A 21,373-nucleotide genomic window follows, 5' to 3' on the forward strand; every position below is an offset into this window, starting at 1 on the left:
AATAGCCCTAAATGCTTTTCATATGTTCCTAATGTCATTTTTTTTTTTTTTTGATACAGAGTCTTGCTCTGTCGCCCAAGCTGGAGTGCAGTGGGGCGATCTCTGCTCACTGCAACCTCCACCTCCTGGGTTCAACCAATTCTCCTGCCTCAGCCTCCTGAGTAGCTGGGATTACCGGCGAGCACCACCGTGCCCAGCTAATTTTTGTATTTTAAGTAGAAACAGGGTTTCACCATGTTGGCCAGGCTGGTCGCGATCTCCTGACCTCATGATCTGCCTGCCTCGGCCTCCCAAAGTGCTGGGATTACAGGTGTGAGCCACCACGCCTGGCCCTAATGTCATATTTTTAAAGGCAGTAAATGTTTTCTTAAAACACAGACTCTTAACCTGGGTGCCTGAATAGCTAGGTTCTAATCCAGATTGTGCAGACGAAATACTTGACATATGAGCCAGGACAAGCCTCTCAGTTTCTTTGAGTCTCAGGTTTCTCCTCTGAGAAATGGGACCCTGTGAGGTTCCATCAAGAAGAGGAATGTGAAAGCGTGAGTGGACAAAAGCATGAGTATTCTAGGTGACAGTCCTGGGCCATCTCTGGTACCTCTAAGAGTCTTACTAGATTTTTTAACTTTGTTACTTCTGTGATGAAAACCCTCAGTGGCTTCCCATTGCCTTCAAAATGAGTCTAAATCTGGATTAGCACACACAACCCTTATGGTCTGGCTCTGCCAACTCTCCAAAACACCAGAAAGTAGGGTTATCGTCCTGGATATAAAACCAGGACTCTCTGGCTTTGTGATCTGAGTGGATATTTTTTGCTATAAGGCTTATAACTATCATTAAGGCCCCAAGTCACTGTTCCACCCTGTGGATGAGTCCCGGTCCCCACTCACCAAAGGGACAGATGGCTTCCAGGGCCCCAGGATAGATCAGCCTGGCCAGCCAGCATTTCAGCCCTACAGGTCCCTGCTGCCTTTCTGCCTACACCCGCAATCTCAAACGCTGTCAAGCCTTAGCAGGGCCCCTGCTGCAATCACCCCTCAGCCCCTGCAGCAGAGTGGTGACTCCGCTGGCTTGGAGTTCTGTGTTTCCTGGCTCCCAGCCCTTTGCTCCCTCCTGCAGACATGCCACTGTCTGTGTTAACCCGGTCTCTACCTTTCCAGACCCTTGAGAAAAAGAAGCTCCTGTGGTCAGTCCTGCCTTGTCCCTCGGCCCAATAGCCACGTGTTGAACCTAGGATGACCACATGGGAGAGCTAGAGAGCAAGAAGAAATGCGCCTAAAGGGGCAGGTGCTGGGGGTAGGGGGGATGTGTCCTCGCCTGAGGTCCCAGGCTCTCTAACACGCTTGATAGACCTACCTGCACACCTCTCAGGAGGTGCAGGGTCTTGGGTCTCTTCTGGAAGCTTCAACACATGTTAATTGAAATGTGACTGCTAACAATAGTAGCTGACATTTGTTGAGGCATACCTGTGTTCTGTCTACTCATTTCATTTATTGTTGAGAGAAGTGTTGAAATCTCCAATGATAATTGTGGATTTGTCTATTTCTCTTTACAGTTAACATGCCTGTATTTTGAAGCTCCATTACTGGGTATATAAACTTTTAGGAATGTCTTGTGTTTTTTTTTTTTTTTTTAACAGACAGGGTCTCACTGTTTCACCCAGGCTAGAGTGTAGTGGTGCTCATTGTAAACTTGAACTCCTGGGCTCAAGTGATCCTCCAGCCTCAGCCTCCCAAGTCACTGGTACTACAAGTGTGTGCCACCATGCCTGGATATTTTTTGAACTTTTTGTAGAGATGGGGTCTTGCTCTGTTGCCCAGGCTGGTCTTGAACCCCTGACCTCAAGTGATCCTCCCACCTTGGCCTCCTAAAGTGCTATGATTACAGGCACAAGTCACCACCTGGGCTACTTTTAGGGTTATTACGTCTTCTTAGTTAATTGACCTGCGTATCATTATGAAATGACCTTCTTTATCCCTGTTAACATTCTCTACTATGAAACCTACTTTGTTGGATATTACCATAGTTACTGCAGCTTTCTTTTAATTACCATTAGCATGGCATTCCCTAATCCACCCTTTCATTTTTAGGCTATATATCTCTTTATATTTAAAGATCATTTCTTACAGGCAGCAAATAGTTGGATCTTGTTTTTCTTTAAACCAATCTGCTCATCTCTACCCTTTGAGTATTTAGATCATTTGCATTTAATGTGATTATTACAGTGGCACAATCCCAGCTCATGATATAGCTAGATTTTAAGTCTATCTCCTTACTACATTTTTTCTTTTCTTTCTTTCTTTCTTTTTTTTTTTTTTTGTTTTGAGACAGGATCTTATTCGGTCGCCCAGGATGGAGTGCAGTGACACAATCATGGCTCACTGCAGCCTCCACCTCCCCAGGCTCAGGTGATCCCCCACCTCAACATCCCAAGGAACTGGGACTACACGTGTGCCACCATGCCTGGCTGACTTTTTTGTATTTTTTTGTAGAGACGGGGTTTTGCCATGTTGCCCAGCCTGGTCTCAAGTAATCAGGGGCTCAAGTGATCCTCCCACCTCAGCCTCCCAAAGTGCTGAGATTATGGACATGAGCTATGGAACCCAGCTGGCTATTGGTTTTCTATGAGTATTCTATCTGTTCTTCGTTCACTTTTTCTTTTTTATTTTTTCTTGCCTTCTTTTGGATTAATTGAATATACTTTATGATTGCATTTTATCCCATTTGTTGCCTACAAGCTTTAACCCTTTGTTTTGTTATTTTAGTGGTTGTCTTAGCGTTTACAGTATATAAGTGGTCCTTAATTTATGGGATTACATCCCAATAAACCCACTGAAAGTTGAAAATATCTTAAGGCAAAAATGCATTTAATACCCCTAACCTACCAAACATGATGGCTTACCCTAGCCTATCTTAAATGTGCTCAGAACACTTACATTAGCCTACAACTGGGCAAAATCATCTAACACCAAATGTATTTTCTTATAAAGTGTTGAATATCTCATGTAATTTATTGGATGGTGAACTAAACTATGGTTTCTATCAAATGTACATCTCTTTAGCACCATCTTAAAGTTGAAAAATCATAAGTAGGACCATTGTAAGGAGGGAAGCATCTGTACATCTTTAGCTTATCACAGTCTACCTGTCAAGTGATACTATGCCACTTCATGTATAGTACAAAACCCTGGCCAGGCACAGTGGCTCATACCTGTAATCCTAGCACTTTGGGAGGCCGAGGTAGGAGGATCACTTGAGCCCAGGAGTTCAAGACCAGCCTGGGCAACATAGTGAGACCCAGTCTCTATTTTATATGAAAAAATAATTTTAAAAAAAGAAAAGAAAAAAAAAATAATAGTATCCTTCCATTTCTCATCTACAGACCTTTGTACCATTCTTGTCCTGTATTTTATTTTTACGTATACTACAAGCCAGGGGTCCCAGCCCCCAGGGCCACACACGTGATCTTTTAGAAACCAGGTCGCACAGCAGGAGGTGAGCAGTTGGAGAGCAAGTCAAGCTTCATCTGTATTTACAGCCACTCCCCATGGCTTGCATTGCAGCCTGAGCTCTGCCTCCTATCATATCAGTGGCAGCATTAGATTCTCAGAGGAGCACGAAGCCTGCTGTGAACTGCGTATGTGAGGGATCTGGGTTGCGCGCTCCTTATGAGAATCTAATGCCTGATGATCTGTCATTGTCTCCCATCACCCCCAGATGGGACCATCTAATTGCAGGAAACAAGCTCAGGGCTCCCACTGATTCTACATGATGGTGAGTTGTATAATTATTTCACTATATATGACAATGTAATAATAATAGAAATAAAGTGCACCATAAATGTAATGTGCTTGAATCATCCGAAAACCATCCCCCACACCCCGGTCCATAGAAAAACTGTCTTCCACAAAACCAGTCCCTGGTGCCAAAAAGTTTGGGGACCGCTGCTGTAAGCCCCTTACAATATTTTATTTAAATGGCCAATTATATTTTAAGGAGATTTAAATGATAAGAAATTGTTTATTTATTTGGTTACCCTTTCTGGTACTTTTTTTTTTTATTTTGGTAGATCCAGGTTTCCATCTGATACCATTTTCTTTCTGCCTGAAGGACGTTCTTTAACATTTCTTGTATTTGTGGGTGTACGGATGATGAGTTTTTTCAACTTTCTGTGTCTGAAAAAGTTCTAATTTCACCTTCCTTTTTGAGAGATTTTTACGGGGTAGAAATTTCTAGGTTGGCACCTTTTTTTCTTTCATTGTTTTAAAGATATCGCTTCACTACTTCCTCACTTGCATTATTTCTAACAATAAATTTACTGGTATCTTTATCTCTGCTCCTCTGTATATAACATATTCTTTTTTTTCTTTTTATCGCTATGTATTAGTCTCTTTTGTGTTACTATAAAGATATACCTGAGACTGGGCAATATATAAAGAAGAGAGGTTTATTTGACTCATGATTCTGCAGACTGTACAAGCATGGCACCAACATCTGTTTGGCTTCTGATCAGGACCTCAGGAAGCCTTTGCTCATGGCAGAAGGTGAAAGGAGAGCAGGCATGTCACATGGTGAGAGAGGGAACTAGAGAGAGAGGAGGAGGTGCCAAGCTCCTTTGAAGGAACAATGTGAGATGCTCATTACCATGGGGACAGCACCAAGACATTCATAAGGGACCTGGCCCCCTCAACCTAGACACCTCCCACCAGGCCTCCTTTAACATGAGGGGTCAGATTTCAACATGCCATTTGGAGGGGACAGATAGCCAAACTGTATCACACTGGTTTTGAGCAATTGATTACAATGTGCCTTTTGTAGTTTTCTTTATGTTTCTTGTACTGGGTGTTCATTGAGTTTATTGGATCTGTGGATTTATAGTTTTCATCAAAATTGGAAAAATTGGGGGCATTATTTCTTCAAATATTTTTATACTCCACCCCCCACTCTGAGGGATACCACTTACATGTATATTAGATTGCTTGAATTTGTTCCACAGCTTACTGCTCTGTTCATTCAAAAAATTATCTTTTCTTTCTGTGGTTCATTTTGTTTTGTTTTGTTTTGTTCTGAGACAGAGTCTCGCTCTGTCACCCAAGCTGGAGTGCAATGGCGCATTCTCGGCTCACTGCAACCTCTATCTCCTGGGTCCGAGCAATTCTCCTGCCTCAGCCTCCCAAGTAGCTGGGATTACAGGTGCCCACCACCACACCCAGCTAAATTTTGTATTTTTAGTAGAGATGGGGTTTCACCATGTTGGCCAGGCTGGTCGCAAACTCCTGACCTCAGGTGATCCACCCACCTCAGCCTCTCAAAGTGCTGGGATTACAGACGTGAGCCACTGTGCCCAGCCTGTGCTTCATTTTGGATCATTGCTATTGCTGTGTCTTCAAGTTTGCTAATCTTTTCTTCTGCAAAGTCTAATCTGCCATTAATCCCCATCTAGTATATTTCCCATCAAAGGCATTGTAAATTTCATCTCTAGTAGTTTGATATGGATTTTTAAAAATATATTTTCCATTTCTCTACTTAACTTTTTGAATAAATAGTATATACTTATTCAGACATTTCTCTGGGCTCCTCACAACCTATCACCTTCTACCCTAGAAGCAGTGGGCTGCCCGAGACACCAGAATTAGTGTCTTTGAACAATGCTAACATCTGTGTCAGTTGTGGTCAGTAGTCGAGACAGAGTCTCACTAAGTTGCCCAGGCTGATCTCGAACTCCTGGCCTCAAATGATCCTCCCACCTTACACTCCCAAAGTCCTGGGATTACAAGCATTAGCCACTGCACCCAGCCCTGTGGAAATATTCCTGAGTTTTGTTCTAGGACCCAGTTAAATTATTTAGAAGCGGTTCGAACCTTTTTAAGATTTTAAGATCCTCTTTAAGATTTGTCAGGATTGGAACAGTGCTCAGTCTAGGGCTAATTACTTCCCACCTCTAAGGTAAGACTCTCTGCGTACTCTACCCAGTGCCTAACAAATGATGAGGTTTTCTGGTATGGCTCGTAGGAACAGGCACTATTCCTGACCTCTACGAGGGCAGACACTGTTACCTGTAATCCTTTTGGGTGGTTCTTTCTCTAGCCTTGGGTCATCTCTTCCCATGCACACACTGATCAGTAGGCAACCAGGTGAATACTTTAGGGGCTTTCTGCAGTTCCCTTTCTCTGCAGCTGTCTCCATTCAGTTACTCTGTCCTGTGAACTCGGGCTGCCTTTGTCTCCCTAGACTCTGAGCAACATCTCCTCAGCTTCAGGGGGTTTTTGCTTCACCTTAGTACCCTCTCTGCACCACGCCTGGGAGTAAACTGGGAGTAAATGTAGGGATCAACTCATTTGTTTCCTGTCTCTCAGGGATTGCTATTCCTCGTTACCTGATAGCCAGTATTCTAAAAACCACCGTTTCGTAAGTTGTATCCATTTTTTTTTTTTTTTGGTTGTTTTGATCAGGAGGATATATCTGAATCCTATTCCCTCGTCTTTGCCAGAAGCAGAAGTCCCCCAGGCGCTGTTCTAATACTAATTCATACTAGTTCATTTAATACCCAGCCTTACACATTGGGTAAATGTCTTGAGGGCAGGGATCCTATCTTTTGCCTTTTAGTCTTCCTCATAATGCACTGGCCCTTGCACATAGTCGGTGCTCAAGAAGTCCTTCATTTTATTCGATTTTCAAATTGGATTTGTAGAGGTTTTTTGCATTCAGAATGCTGGTTCTCCCACTCACTATGATACTAGGAAAGTACATAACCTCTCTTAGCTATTACATGGGGACACCAGTGTGGTCGTTGTGGCAACTGTATAAAAGCACTTGTAAACTCCATGGAGCATGAACCTTGTTTGTTTACCAGTGTGTTCCCAGCCCCTATCACAAGGAATATATATAATAGGACTGGCTCAGAGCACAGTTTCCCTTGCCCCCATGGTGTCTGAGAGCCTTCAGCCTAGCAGGCTGCCTGCCCTCTGTAGACACATTATCCTTAAGATAGCTATGGGTGTGAACCATGCCTGCTCTCATCATCTTAAAATATGGTAACTCTCCAAAATGGGAATTTTGTGTTGTGCCCTGAGCACACAGTCACACATCCATGTGCCCGCCCTGGTACCCGGTCCTAAGGCTGCCGACAGCCCCTTTCTGCCATCTTGGAGCAATTTTAGGGCTCCCAGCTCTAAAATCTGGCTTTCAATAGCTTAATAACTTTATGATCTACCAATCAATTGATATTGACAGCATCTTTTGTTATTCTCTGGCCAGCAGAAATAAGAGGAGACTCATCACCTTTAGTTGACATGGCAGGGATGTCAGAAAAGTCAGAAACTAGGGTCCCACATCTAATCTTTCCTGGTAGATGTGAGGGTGGGGAGCGGAATACATTAGACCCCACCTCGTCCCTCAGTCAGTATTTCCTTAGATTCCAAACCCAAAATTTGGCACTGATTTCTATTCTGACTCCTTCCCTTGATAAGAAACAAATGGCTGTTCCCAGGGGATTCTAGAGGTGCCAGATGCACACCAGCCCACCTACATCTGCCAAGAGAAGGAGCCAGTCCCCCGCTCCCTCCACCTTACCCTGAGCAGAACATCCTTCATCCTTACCCTGACTAGGCTATCCCATCTGGGACAGCCTTCTCCATGGCTCCTTCGCAGATTCCTGCCACACTTTAGAAGCCAGAAGTGCTAGCCAAAGCTGTCAGTGATTCATCTGCGCTGGACAGCCGCCCTCACAGGAGCCTCTCCAAGGCCTGTCTGACCAGCCCCAGATGGGCTGGCCCATGCCAATGTATTTCTGATTAGGCAGAATGGAAATGCTTCCCAAAAAGGTGGCACCTGAAGTCCTGACCACAAGGAGGGCCAGAGCTGTGGTGCATATTTCTCTAGAGATCCTTAAACCCTGGAGACATTTCTCTGGGCTCCTCACAGTCTATCCCCTTTTACCCTAGAAGCAGTGGGCTTCCTGAGATGACCCCCAGCTGGGCTAGGCTAGCCCTGAGGCTCTCAGGCAAGAGGCAGCAAGACCCTCCTTGCTAGATACAGCAATGCAATAGTTGTTCACGTCTCACCCTGGTGACCATGCTGCCCGGGATGTTGGAGGATTGGCCCTGCCCAGAGAAGGGCACATCAGGGAGATGACTGTTGATCAGAAACGTCTTTTGTCACTCTCTATTCTCACTAGGGAGGAAAAATAGAAGACAGAGCCCCTGGGCCTGACTCAGACCCTGACATGAATTCCTGAGGGTGTGGACAACTGGAGTAACTCAGCTATCTTCAGTAGTTTCAGTGTCAAGGCCTATTGAAGCTGTTAGCCTGGCAGCCAATCAGAAGTGTGGTGTGGGTTAGCACCACTGAGAAAGTGACTGTAGGGTGAGTCTAACCTAAATGGTGTGCCACCACTCACCTCTTACAACAGGAAGTCATCTGGGGAGACACTGAGCTCTCTGCTGTACACAGCCATTGAATGCTGAAAAATGCTACCCTAGGGATGACTGGCAGCATGTTAAGATTCAACCCAGATAGGACATCTGGTTAAGGATGCTTCTCAGAGTCAGATGGAAGGTGTGGGAGGTATGGATGATATTGGAGAATATGTGTCAGGAAGTGGGGAAGACATAGGAGGAGGATTTTGACATCAGAGGACAGAATAGCAAGAGCTAAGCCACAAGAGGGAAAGGTGGCTTCTGGGAATGTGAATCGAATTTTGTGCAGCTGTAATGAGAGTTGCTTGACTGCACCTGGAGATGGGTGTGAACTGTTGGCTGAGTGTGCACCGTGAAGGGTCTTGAAGGACCTGCTCAAGTGTTTGGAATAGGCGCTGGGAGTTGATGGAGAAAGGACAACAACTGTAATGGAAAGTTACAGGGGCTCTGGGTTTGAATCTGATTCTACCATTTACTTGCTTGGGCAAGTTTACTCTGAACCTCAGTTCGTTTATCTGCAAAATGCCTTCTTGCAGGGTTCTGAGGATTAAGTGAGATAATGAAATGTGTAACTTTCATTCAGTAACTTTAGTAGACCATCTTATTCAATGTTATTCTTAGTAGACTGTATATTATTAGAAGGTAGGGACTGTGTCTTATTCATGCCCAAACTCAAACATCCAGTCTAGTGCTTGCCTGAAGAAAGTGCTCAGTAAATATTTGTTAAATGAAAATAAGGAAGTAGAACTTGATACGTAGTAATTATTCAATAATTTTTCATTGAAATCTGAATAGAAGTTGTTATGGTACCATGATCAGATCTTCATCTCAGAAGGATAACTGTGACAACAAAAAGGTAGGTGGTTTGGAAGAGGCAGAGATAGGAACAAGGGGAACTTTTGGAAGGCTTTGCACTAATCTTGGTTAATGGCACTCATCAAGACAGGAAATACTAAGGGAGGAAAAGAAAGAGTAGGTAGTTGACAAGGCAGGGAATAACAAACTCAATCTTGACCCTGTTGAGAGTGAAACTCCAATAGGAAGGGCTGGGTACTCAGTGAGCTGTTACAGATACTCATCTGGAGATACCTGGGAGAGAAAGAATTATGAGCCCTGAGTCTGTCAGGTGTGGCTGATACCATTGGCATAGGTGAGACTTACCCCCCAGGGACAGCAGGGGTACACAGAGGGAGAAGAGAAGACCCCAGGAAGCTGAAAGGAAGATGAGGGCATAGGCAGATGGAGAAAGTGATTCCTAACTTGTTTGTAATGAACTGTAATCTCAGGCATATTGTTATTATGAGAGTAATCACAGAGGTAAACCATGAGGCCACAGAGTTTAGAGTTCAAGGACTTGGGTTCTGGAGTCAGACCCAGTGGGATTGATATTTGGCTCACCATCAACTAGCAGTGTGGATATGTACAAGTTACTTAACTTGCCTTAACCTCCTTTTGCTTTCTGTAAAATATAGATAATAACTGGAGCTTCCTCATAGGATTGTTGTAGGGCTTAAATGAAATTATGAACAAATTATTAGTATAGTGCCTGCACATACTAGCTAACAGTGATTTCAAAATATGTCTCAGGGGTGGGGTGGCACCTTGCCCTGGTTTTCAGCCTCTTTATATGCCACTACATCTGATCATAAGATCATAAGGTCCTAAATCTGATCTCTACGCCTGCTACCCTTCAATTGGACAGTTGAGGAAACCTGATGTCCATGGTTGCTCAAGATACCATATCAAGCTGGAGTTGGAGCTGGGACTAGAATATAAGCTCCTGACTTCCAGGCCTGTATCACAGCTTTTCTGGTACATGCAGAACTACAGGGTGGATCTTACAAGAGCATCTGGCCACATGACAGGATTGCATTTGAGAAAGGAAAAAAGCTTAAAATAATGTCTTTCATCATCTGACACTTTGAGTTAGGAAAGTGGCCCATTCATCATTTCAATGGGGCTTTCTGAACCCCAGCACGGTGCCATGGATTTAGGGCTCTGGCTGCTACAGCTTTAGATCCAGCCTCCTCTTCCTAAGTCCAGGGACAAGAACAGCCAGTTCCCATCCTTTGTGCGATTGCGTCTCAGGGCCTTAAACGCTCTTGCTCAGACTCCTCCATGCCCCCTCCCTCTTACCCTGGCCAAGCTATCACTATTATTGATTATTCATAGGGAAGAGGTTCAGAAGTTCAGACAGGGCCATTAGATGCTGCAGGGAGTCCTGTCTTTCTTTCTTTGAGACCCTGGGGCTTCATTCTGGATTTTTTCTCCTGGAGGATGGCCAACTTCGGTATATCATATGTGATCTTTGTATATTTCTTCTAGTCCTAAAGTCCCTGCCAGTACAATCTCTGTTTTGCTGACTTCTTACACATGGCTTTCTTCCAAACCTAGATTCACTGACAGCTGGGATAGGGGAGGGAAAGAGACATTAACTAGAAGTCAAGAGGCTTTGAAAGTAATGAGCTGTGATGGAACAAGTTACTTCCCTCAGTTTCCCTATCTATAAAATGGGCATAGTACCTGCTCTTAAGATAAAAGAGTAGCCTGGGTGAAATAATGGATGTTAAAAGGGTTTGAAAGGCTCTATTCAGATATCAGATTTTCATAATGTTTGGAATGGCAGGGAGCAGCACCCTAAAAGAACACAGTGTCCCTGAGAACTTTCCTAACCAGGTCTGGCATCTGGTGTGTTGCTTCTAAGGAGAGATTGATGCTGACTCCTGGGGCACCTTGGCTTGGTGTTTGAATAGGTTGTTATTAACTGTATTTGAAGATTGCACATTTTGAACATGCAGCATTGCCATTGCATTGCAGAGTTTCCCCGCATGAATCCAAGGACACGGTGTGGCCACAGAAAATCTGGGGCCTGTTTTTTTTTTTTCTTAAGTATTAGATTCCCACTGAGCAAGGATGTTCTTTTTATGAAGAAAAGCATGTTGCTTAGCTGGTTGGACAATGCAGGTGAGCTGTTATTGATGGCCCGAGGACCACAGGAAACCACCTCTCTGGGGAAAACCCCCCAAAACAGCCTCTAAAATACCCATTTGAAAAAAAGATTGCTCCAAAGCCAGAACCTACTTTCACCCCCATTAATGTGAGATCTTCCCTTGCAAACACCCAGTAGGTCACCCGAGCCCCTGGCGCTGACTGTCTCCTCTTATCTGCCTGCCAGAGGAGACAGCTACTGGTATTGACAGTTCTCCTGCACGGAGGGCGGCCAGCCGGCTGGGGTGCTGACTCTCAGCTCTCTTGTGTTTGTGCCTGCCAGGCACTCGCAGGCTTCTGGGAAGAAGACTGTGTGGGAGGATGAAGCCAAATCGGGCTGCAGTTTGAAACCTTCCTGAGCACTGACGGATTTGGCTTAGGTGGGAGAGAGAGAGGCTTTCTCATGAAGGTAGCCAGAGCTTAAGATGGAATTGGCAGCTTGGTGTCCGGGGGGGCTGAGTCTAGTCCTCCACCCAGCTTATTTTCCCCAGGATGGGATTGTTTCAGAACTGTAGGAAAAGTTACACAGATTTGGAGAGAGATGGGATAACCCCTCTCAGCCACTATCCAGGGCACTCCGGGGTCCATGAGCCATCAAACTCTGTAAACATGGTAGCAAAGCCAGGTCTCTGGAGGCTGTTTCCCCACCGGGACTCCAGCTCCCAGTGTATTTAAAGATGGCAAAGTGCCCACCCAAATAGCCTCATCACTGCTGAGGGTCTGTACATGACAGTGACTAGGGGCGTAGGCAGCCGCACACACCAGGGCTGAGTCCCAGCACACATGTTCTACCTGTGTGACTCCGAGCCTTAGTTTTCTCATCTGTACACAGTCTCTGTCTCAAGGCTATTGGAAAGAGTCAATGATAGACTGCATGTAAATCACCTGCACAGAGAGTTGTTCAAACAATGGTAGCTAGAACTACTATTGATCTATTGGGGGGTTATTGTCTTAACTGCTTTGAAGGATTCAGCCTTAGGTGTTCCTTTGTCCAGTCAGATGGGGAAATATAAATGAGCCCTCCTCAATGTTAGGAATGACAAGATCTGGCCAAGACCCCGCTTTCTCAGACTATCAGGAAGCTGCACAGATAACCTGGATGGTGTCTGCAGGCCCCTGTGTATCCTGAGGCTTCCTGAGGGCTAAGTCCTATGGGTGGGAAGGCAGCTTGCTCTCTAGGTTGCCATAACTCTGCATCTGATTTGCATGTGTTTGTGGTGACCCTGCACTTTCTTCTGGCATTTCCAACTGAAAATATTGCTGTTTCCCCAGGCAGGGCAGATATTGATTTTCTTCTTCTCTAACCACTCGGATTGACTCGGCTCCCCCACCCAGCGAATGGGGGAGGGAGTGGGAGAGGGTGAGGAAGTGGATGGGGGAGAAGGGAGGCGGGATGATGTTGCCCTTATAGCTGGCACCTTCTACTCCGTGGAACCTGAGTCACTGGGGCTGATGAGAATGGGCTCCTTCCAGAAGCAAGTGCATGGTGAAGAAAGAACAGAGGGAATGTTTCCCCTCGGGTCCATCCTGGTCCCTTCCTTCCCCGCATCCCTTACATGACCTGCGGTTCCGAGTCCACTTGCCACCGGGGGCGGGTGGCACCCAGGCGGAGGGGAGGCGGGGGAGGGGCACAGTGACAGCCGAGCCGGCTTTGAGGAACCTTGCAGAGGAAGTGGCTTCAGAACTGCTTTGCGCGAGGGGCAGGAAAGGCGCGGGAGGCGGGGGAGGTGCGGAGATGGCGCTCTGCACCGCGGCGGAGGGAGGGCGCTGGCGCCGGGGACACGAAACCGCAGAGCCCGGACGAGTCAGGGAGTGAGGCACGAGTCGGGCGCCCGGGGCTCTGCAGGCACAGGCGGCGCGGGGACTGGAGCAGGTTACCCGGCCGCCCGAGCGCTCGCACCCCGCTGAAAGAAACACAGGCGGCCCGCCGGCTCTGCCTGGCCCGCTACCCGACCGGCTCGGGGCTCAGGGCTAGGGGCTCACGCCAAGCGGTGCCCACCTCCCTCCGCCGCATCCCGAGGCCGGCCCCCTCTGATGCACTGGCGGCCGCGTCTGGGGACTCTGGGCTAGATGACCGTGGACAGCAGCATGAGCAGTGGGTACTGCAGCCTGGACGAGGAACTGGAAGACTGCTTCTTCACTGCTAAGACCACCTTTTTCAGAAATGCGCAGAGCAAACATCTTTCAAAGGTAAACATAATAATGGAATGCAGGAGCCTTTCGTTGGGGAAAATAACCTCTGTGGTCAATCTAGAAGGAAAACCTTGCTCCCAGCAAAGGGACAAAGTCACATGTCAGGAAAGTGGCCAGGCAGTTGCTCTGAGGGCTGAGCATCGTACCTGGAAGCCTTCAGGGACCCGCGCTATTCAGTTGGTCAGTCCTCCTCACAGCGGTTGCGTCCCCAGATCTCTTCAAAATGGCTCTCTAGAATGTGGGGACTGCGCCTGGCTGGTAGATTGGCTGCAGGTTCACCTGTGCCTGAGTGCAGGGTCTCATAACCGCACCCTCTCCCCAAATCCTAGCTTAGAAGTTCTAGATGGAAACAGAATGGCACCCAATCCTTCAGCAGGAGAAACATTCATCAGTTGATAAACATCATAAACACACATTCATCGGTTGAGACTTCCGTATTTGAAGTGGCCAGAAACCACCTTAAGTCGTAATCCAGCAACTTTGCAGAAGTCCAGGGTGTTTTTAGAAGCAAACTAAAACTTCTTGCCTAGGCTGCTGTCATGCTACCACTTTAACTTCCTGGGTCGGTTTGGGTAACCTAAAGGGGCTTGCGTGTGTTTCCTGATGGCATGATTTCTGTTTCCTAAAGGTGTCTGCCTCTAGACACCCAGCAAGCCTGGGTGCCCTGGCCATTCTCCTAGTTGGCTGCAGGCCTCGTGTCTGTCAGTATCTTGGTGGGAGTGGAGGTAAAGCTGAGTTTGTTTATTTGTTTTGCTACTTAGATGAGAGGGCTCCAAGCCAGGTCCTTAGAGAGGTTACCTAGAAGGAGCTGTTTATAGACAGAAGTGAGCTGTTATATTTCACAGGTGTGTGGCAGGCTCATCATTAATTCAGCAGTGCCACACCAATTCAAATTAACCAAAAACTTCCCCAGGCCTGACTCTGGGGCCTCCTTTGTTAAGAATTCATCTTGCCTGTAGGCCCTGCCTTTCCTGGGTTCTGAAGTCAGGCAAATGCACTGTACCTTCCCACTGTGAGAAGAGGCCCAAGAACCAAAGGAGAGATTGTGATTTTACGTTTGAAGGAGTCAACTAAAATAGGCCCCTGTAACTAGCACCTGTTTTCCGGGGCACCACCCGTGAGGCTGGAGAGCAGGGGATGTTCCGGAGGGTCAGGGGCAAAGGGACAGGCGTCCCTTTCCCTGGCTGTAGCTGGGGCTCATGCAGAACACCATGGCTGCAGAGGGGAGGTGTCCCACCCTCCCATGGGGTTCTTGCTGCATGGTATAAGTCCCCCCATACCTCCACAGATACTCCAGTTAGCTAGGTATTTAGACCAGTGGTTCTCAACCTTAGCTACACACTGGACTCACAGGAAGCTTTAGAAAATACTGGTGATACCTGGTTCCCATGCCCAGAGCGTCAGGTTTAATTGGCCTGGGGTACAGTCTGGGCATCAGGATTTTGAAAAGCTCCCTAGGTAATTCTGATATACAGCTGAGGTTTTGAACTATTTCTCTAGAGTGTTTTGTTGCTGCCTGGGAAGGAAATGGTTCCTGTTTTTAAACCAAAGTTTAGGTGCTGTGCCTGCCTCTCACTGCCAGCTAGGCTGCAAGCCCTCAGTTTCAGAGGGTGAGATTTTTTGCATAATTAGGTGAGGAAGAGGCACTGCAAAGATGGGGTTTCTTTTACTTGGCAATGAAACAGATAGCTGTTTCTGATATTTCTTGGGAGAAATAGAAATATCGTACAAGAAAATACGCTGGGATGGGGTTGGTGCTGGGGCATGACTTGCTGCATGGCCTGAACAGCCATCTCTCTCCGTTCTTCCCCCGAGTTCTCCTTCCTCGCCTGGCTCCAAAAAATATACCTTTGGTTTGGTCCCTGCAGAAACACTTCCTGTACTTTGTGTCTTGAATCCACCTCATATCTTGAGGCCTCTGTATATCTTCCTGTGTCATTTTGCTGGAGTCTGTAAGCCCTCAGAAGACAGGAATCCCTTCTAAGAAACTCCTTTTACTGAACCCCAGACAGGGTGATCAGGGATAAATGCTTCAGGGTGGTGGGCATGGCCTCTCTTATCCTTACAGGAAGCATCTTGACTGGATATTCAGGTCAGAGACTGTTCCTCAGCACCAGGCTGGCCTTCAGCACAGAACACTCCAGGGAGGGGCAGGGCTGGGTGAGCAAATGCAGGGGTGGACTGAGGAGGGTGAGGCTGACTGAGCTGGAGAAGCGTCCGCCAAAGGTTTCAGTCTTTCATTCTTCTAGGTGCCTTTTTACCTTCAATAACACTTTCCACTCTCTTTTCTCCCTTGGATCACTTCTGGAAAGGGTTTTAAAGAGCTCTGCCACATTCCGACCCCGTTCTGACCCCTTACAGTGCTTTTTTTCTTACCCAAAGAGAGATCACATCTGAGCTCCTAAGGTAATTTCTTTTTCCTGTCTCCAAGGAAAGGAGTTGATGTGTTTCCCGGTCATTGAGAGACTGAGGCCCTCATTTGGGAAGGGCTGAGCTTGCTTCTGTAAATAGCCTTGTCAGAACAACCTGTGTGGCTGCTCAGTCTGTGCCTGGCTGGAATGGAGCTTCAGGGAAGCCTCTCTGCTGTGTGATGCCACCACCCGGGAGTCGTCACTAGTCAGTCCCAGGAGTTCCCGAGACTCCTCTCCAGTGCCCTTAGGGAAGAGGTTGGAGGGGTAGGGAAGGTCTCCCCATTTCATAGAGAGGGAGTGCCTAAAGGTCAAGAGACAGCAAGGGAGATGGTGGCACCAGGCCCGGGGCCCTAGCTTGGTCTCTTCTTTCAGAAAATGGCAGTTTCCTGGGGCCACGTGCCTCCTTTGAGAGGGGCCGGGGACTTGGTTTTGAGTCACACCACAGTTTTAGGAGGCTGAGGCAGTACTCTCCTGGTACTTTCCCACTTGACCAGGCACAATTAAATCTGGTTTCTCTGAGTCATGCATGTCACAAATGGGGCCTGGGGGAGAGCCAGCCTATGGGCTCGGGCAGTGCAGACGTAGATGGTCTCAGTAAGACCGTCATAGTTACCTCAATCTAAGGTGTTGCCTAGAGGGGTAGGGGGACTTATCAGGTCACAGGACACGGTTTTGATGGACCCAAGGTTAGAACTTACCTCTTTTGTCTCCCAGCCCAGAAAATTTTCTTCCTTAGTCCCACGAAAGACAGGGTTTGGTGATTTGTAGGACTGGTGACTGTGAAGTCAGGCCAGGCCCTCTGTCCATCCCTGATCCTTGTTCATTTTTTTCCTCTCAGGGATCTAACCCTGGAAGTGGGGCCAGCTTCCATTCCCATCAAGTTCCCAAATGCCTACAGGTGGTGACCATTTAGGGTTTTGATATCTGAGCAGGAACACAAGTGTTCTGAGCTCTCTCTGCATGTTGAACAGGCTCTGGGACCCCAGGACTCTGGCACGACCCAGAGCATTGCGGTGAGTGCTCTGAGGACAATACAGCTTGCTGCTTGCAGAATGTCAGAGCACGTCACTTTACAGATGGAGAAACTGAGGCCCAGAGAGGTGGAAGGACGTCACCAAGCCACACATCTGTTCGGGTAGAGCCAGGACTAACACTCCTCCAGGACTCCTTGTCAAGTGCTCTTCTTCTTGGTCTTTTCCTACTCAGCAGGTGACCCAGGATAGACTGTAGGCCTTGTCCTCTCAGAACCTTCTACAAAATGGAACACTCAACTTCAGGCTGGGTCAGGTCTTGAAAGGTCCTTCCCATCCCACCATTCCTTAAGGCATGCCAGCTAAGGGGACACTGACCCTACACTTGACACTAGCAGCTGGTCCCTGTAATCTTACAACTTTAGTGATGTAAAAGTTCTTCTAGGTGTCTATCCTACAACTGAAATACGTTAATAGATAAACATCTATCTTCCCATTGGAGACTCCTCCTCATGTGTGTTTTTCTCTGTGGATACAAAGAATAGAACGTTGACTATATCTACAGTTCAATATATTTTTTTCTTTTTTTTTTTTTTTTTTTTTTTTTGAGATGGAGTTTTGCTCTTGTTGCCCAGGCGGGAGTGCAATGACGCAATCTTGGCTCACTGCAACCTCTGCCTCCCAGGTTCAAGCAATTCTCCTGCCTCAGCCTCCTGAGTAGCTGAGATTACAGGCGCCCATGACCACACCCAGCTAATTTTTGTGTTTTTTTAGTAGAGACAGGGTTTCACCACGTTGGCCAGGCTGGTCTCGAACTCCTGACCTCAGGTGATCCCCCTGCCTTGGCCTCCCAAAGTGCTGGGATTACAGGCATGAGCCCTTGCACCCGGCCTATAGTTCAATATTATACTTAAGTACATAGAAAACACACTTCCACGCCTCCATCCGCCTAGGCTTTCTTGGGTCTACAGTGACACCATTGATTTATTTTTCTTCAAGGAAGATGTGAGAGGAAGAGGGTCCTGGAGGTCAGATCCTACACTACTCCCTGTTCCCTGCCTGTAATTGTTCCATCTCCTCCTGCCTGGCCAGTCAGCTCCTCCCTGGACAGTCAGCTCCTCCCTGGACAGGGTCCTTGTGGTACTCTAGGGACACTAGCCAACCCCACAGCCCTGGGACAGTTGGGGAGGTCCCCATCTCTCTGCTAGCAGCAGGCACACTCAGACCTCAGGCATGGCACCTACCCCTCACCACCTTGGCATGAGAGAAAAGAAAAGAATACTAAAAATAAGTTAGCTCCAAATTTGAGCAATAAAAATTTATTTATCTTTATTCCAAGAATCTTTGGAACCATTGGCCCATTTGACTGTTTTTTGTGTGCTATCTCAAAGGCTTACATGGCTCAAGACTAGTCCCAAAAGAGATTTCAGACAGGCACAACCTCCAGGTAGCCTCATTTAGAGATACCGCCCGAACTCCACACTGGTGGGATTCACTGCCCGCTGCCTCCTCTGGCCCTTCCCAGCATCATCAGCCCTATAAGATCAGAACTCGCATCTCCTTCAGGTCCAACAATACCAAGTACTTGGTTACAAAAGCCAGTATTGGCCGGGCGTGGTGGCTCACGCCTGTAATCCCAGCACTTTGGGTAGCCAAGGCGGGCAGATTACAAGGTCAGGAGATCAAGACCATCCTGGCTAACATGGTGAAACCCCGTCTCTACTAAAAAATAGAAAAAATAAGCCAGGCGTGGTGGCGGGTGCCTATAGTCCCAGCTACTCAGGAGGCTGAGGCAGGAGAATGGCATGAACCCGGGGGGTGGAGCTTGCAGTGAGCCGAGATCATGCCACTGCACTCCAGCCTGGGGGACAGAACGAGATTCCGTCTCAAAAAAAAAAAAAAAAAAAGCCAGTATTGACCAAATACTGCTTGGGTTGATGCATCTTCTCTCTTGCATCTTGGACTAACTTGAAACAACCCCTGCTTTTCAGTCATTGAATATAATCAGAGGTTTATTTCCTCCTTTACTTAAAGTTAGATTGGCAGGTGGGGATCAGGATAACACATGGGAAGCTTGTGGGCCAGACCCGGAAATGGTGGTTGTTTCTTGCACCCACAGGCCATTGGCTGGAACTCAGTCACGTGGCCACACCTAACCACAGGGGAGGTTGGGAAGTGAAGTACAGCTGTGAGCCCTGGCAGAAAAGGAAGCAGGTTGTGGTGAGCATTTAGCTGTCTCTGCCATGCATGCCTCCTGCCACCGTTTCTGTTCCAGGCATCTGGGAAGCTCTGCTCATACCTGCTTGGTAAAGGACATGACCTCTGTTTCTCTGACCTTGTACCTCTCTCTCATCTGTCACTGAGGATATTCTGTTCTTGAGATTGGGTCCTGTCTCCCCCATCTAAACTAAAAACCCCTTGAGGATGGGTGCTTTTCCTCACTCAGCACTTTTCTGTTTCTCTGTAGCATCTGAAACCTTTAGTGTTGCACCAAGGTGGCCTCAACCACCTGCACCAGAATTACTCTGAGAATGGAGTTTCAGGGGCCCTACTCCAGAGCTACAGGCTCCTGAATCTTTGGAGATGGGACCCTGGACTCTGCTTTTCTAATACTTTTCCCAGGTGATTCTCATATATACTGCAATCTAGGAACCACCTGTTTAGGAAATGTTTGGTAATTGACTGCTTACCTCAATTGGAATCCAAGATGAGAACGTGTCACAGATTCCTAAGAGGTTCCTAGGCTGGAAACTGAAGTCTAGAGAGGGAAGAGGAATTGCCCCTAGCCACACAGCTCAGTAGAGACAGATCCAAGGAGTCAGGCCTCCTGGGTCCTGCTCAGAGCTTTCTCTGCTGGTCTCATCACATGCTGAACTCTTATTTCAAGGCTGTTTGGGTGACAGCCCTTTGAGATCTTGATGGCACACGATGTAAGGGAAGACACACAGCACTAACTGCAAATGAAGTCCTGCCTTCCCATCCAGCTCGAGCCACTAAGAGGTTATGGCCAAGTCACTTCAATCATCAGACTCAGGTACTTCATCCTACCCTTCTCAGCAAGCACCCTTGTCATGTGGGTGTCCTTATCTTCCCTGATAACTGAGAGTCCCTTGCCTCTTTACATGGGAACAGACCCTTTTTACTAGTTTCTCATGGGCCTGGTAGAGATTCTAGATATTGGCTCCCAAGTTCTCTAAACCGTAAGGACTTCCCCTAGGGAGGAGTCAGAGAGACGACCCCCTCCAGCACCACCTGGAACTCACCCAAGACATCCTCGTTCACACGCCGCTTAGTCCAGGCCATCCCTCACTCTCTGTTCTGGTTCCTCCCCTCCTGCCCTCCTTCTGTCTTCACAGGTTTAGACAGTTTATCCAGAATCAGCTTTTCCCTATAAAGCAATTTCAGTTACAGTTTAGGACACAAAATATCCACCCACCCAAGCAGTTTAGGGAGAAAAAAAGACAGATTTTATGCCAGTATCAAACCCTGAATCCCAAGTCTTATTGCACATTGTCAGATCAGGCTCTGGATCCAACTCCCAGCCTAGGAGCTTGAAGGGGTCCTAGCCTGGGGACCTGGATTCTCTTCTCCTCTGCTCCCAACTTGCCAGGTAACCCACACCTATGTACCTTCTGGCTTTGGGAACTCCCTGGGTGGGGAACCCAGACCTGTCCTGCAGGTCCTTGGTTTCTTCTTCTTCATGGTTCAGTCTACCTCAAAGAGTATGGGGTGGGGATCCAGACCTAGCCTGGCATATTCTTCAGAGACAAGAGGATGAGATAAAGTGCCACAAATCCAGAGCACTTGATTTCAGGGCCAGGAGGGAGAAAAAAGCTGCAGTGACAGACGGCTTCAGGCCTGAATCGCTGAGTCTGTGGCTTCTGTTCACAGAAGGCTTCTGTCCTGGGGGCTCATCTCCTCTCTTTTCCCACAGCATCCCAGCTTTAGCTGGTCACCTCTAGCCTACATCCTTCGCCCTACCTCTCTTCCTAGCTCTAGAATGGCATTTTCTACAGCTTCCTGGAGGTCTCTGATACCTAAAATTTAGTGTGTTCAGAACCAAATCATAAATCAGAGATAACTGATTTATTTCTCTGTCTCTGCCCCACCCTCCTAGTCCCCCACCTTCAATACCTCAGGAGCCTTCACCTCTTCTATTCACCCCATCTGTCCCCACAGTGCTGCAGGGTTCAGACCTCTCCTCTCCCTCCCCACCCCACCCTGTGTTGGGTGCTCGTGGCCTCTCACTGAGATGCTCCAGTAAGTCAGTTACCCTGCAGTTTCATTCCTTTGTTTTCTCCTCTGTGTATCCTGCCTACAACTGCCAAGGACTTATTTTTCCCATATCCCAAAGTCTTCCCAGGCTCCCTTTGCTTCCAGAGTGAAGCCCATA

The 21,373-nt window shown here is 47.4% G+C and overlaps 1 protein-coding gene across 3 annotated transcripts in view; it reads left to right on the forward strand.

Annotated features, from left to right (window-relative positions):
• RASSF5 (Ras association (RalGDS/AF-6) domain family member 5) overlaps positions 1-21,373 on the forward strand; it is a 77,621-nt gene that overhangs the window by 33,813 nt on the left and 22,435 nt on the right. Inside the window, exon 1 of one of the 3 annotated variants that reach the window (XM_011937434.1) lies at positions 13,086-13,595. The exons of the other annotated variants lie outside the window; for them this stretch is intronic. Within the exon in view, the coding sequence (XP_011792824.1) occupies positions 13,476-13,595 (120 nt within the window). The 5' untranslated portion in view covers positions 13,086-13,475. Of the gene's footprint in view, positions 1-13,085; positions 13,596-21,373 lie in introns of those variants that run through there. 3 annotated transcript variants of the gene reach the window in all.

Source organism: Colobus angolensis, unplaced genomic scaffold (genome assembly GCF_000951035.1).
Source record: "Colobus angolensis palliatus isolate OR3802 unplaced genomic scaffold, Cang.pa_1.0 Scaffold100, whole genome shotgun sequence".
Classification (NCBI taxonomy): Eukaryota; Metazoa; Chordata; class Mammalia; order Primates; family Cercopithecidae; genus Colobus; species Colobus angolensis.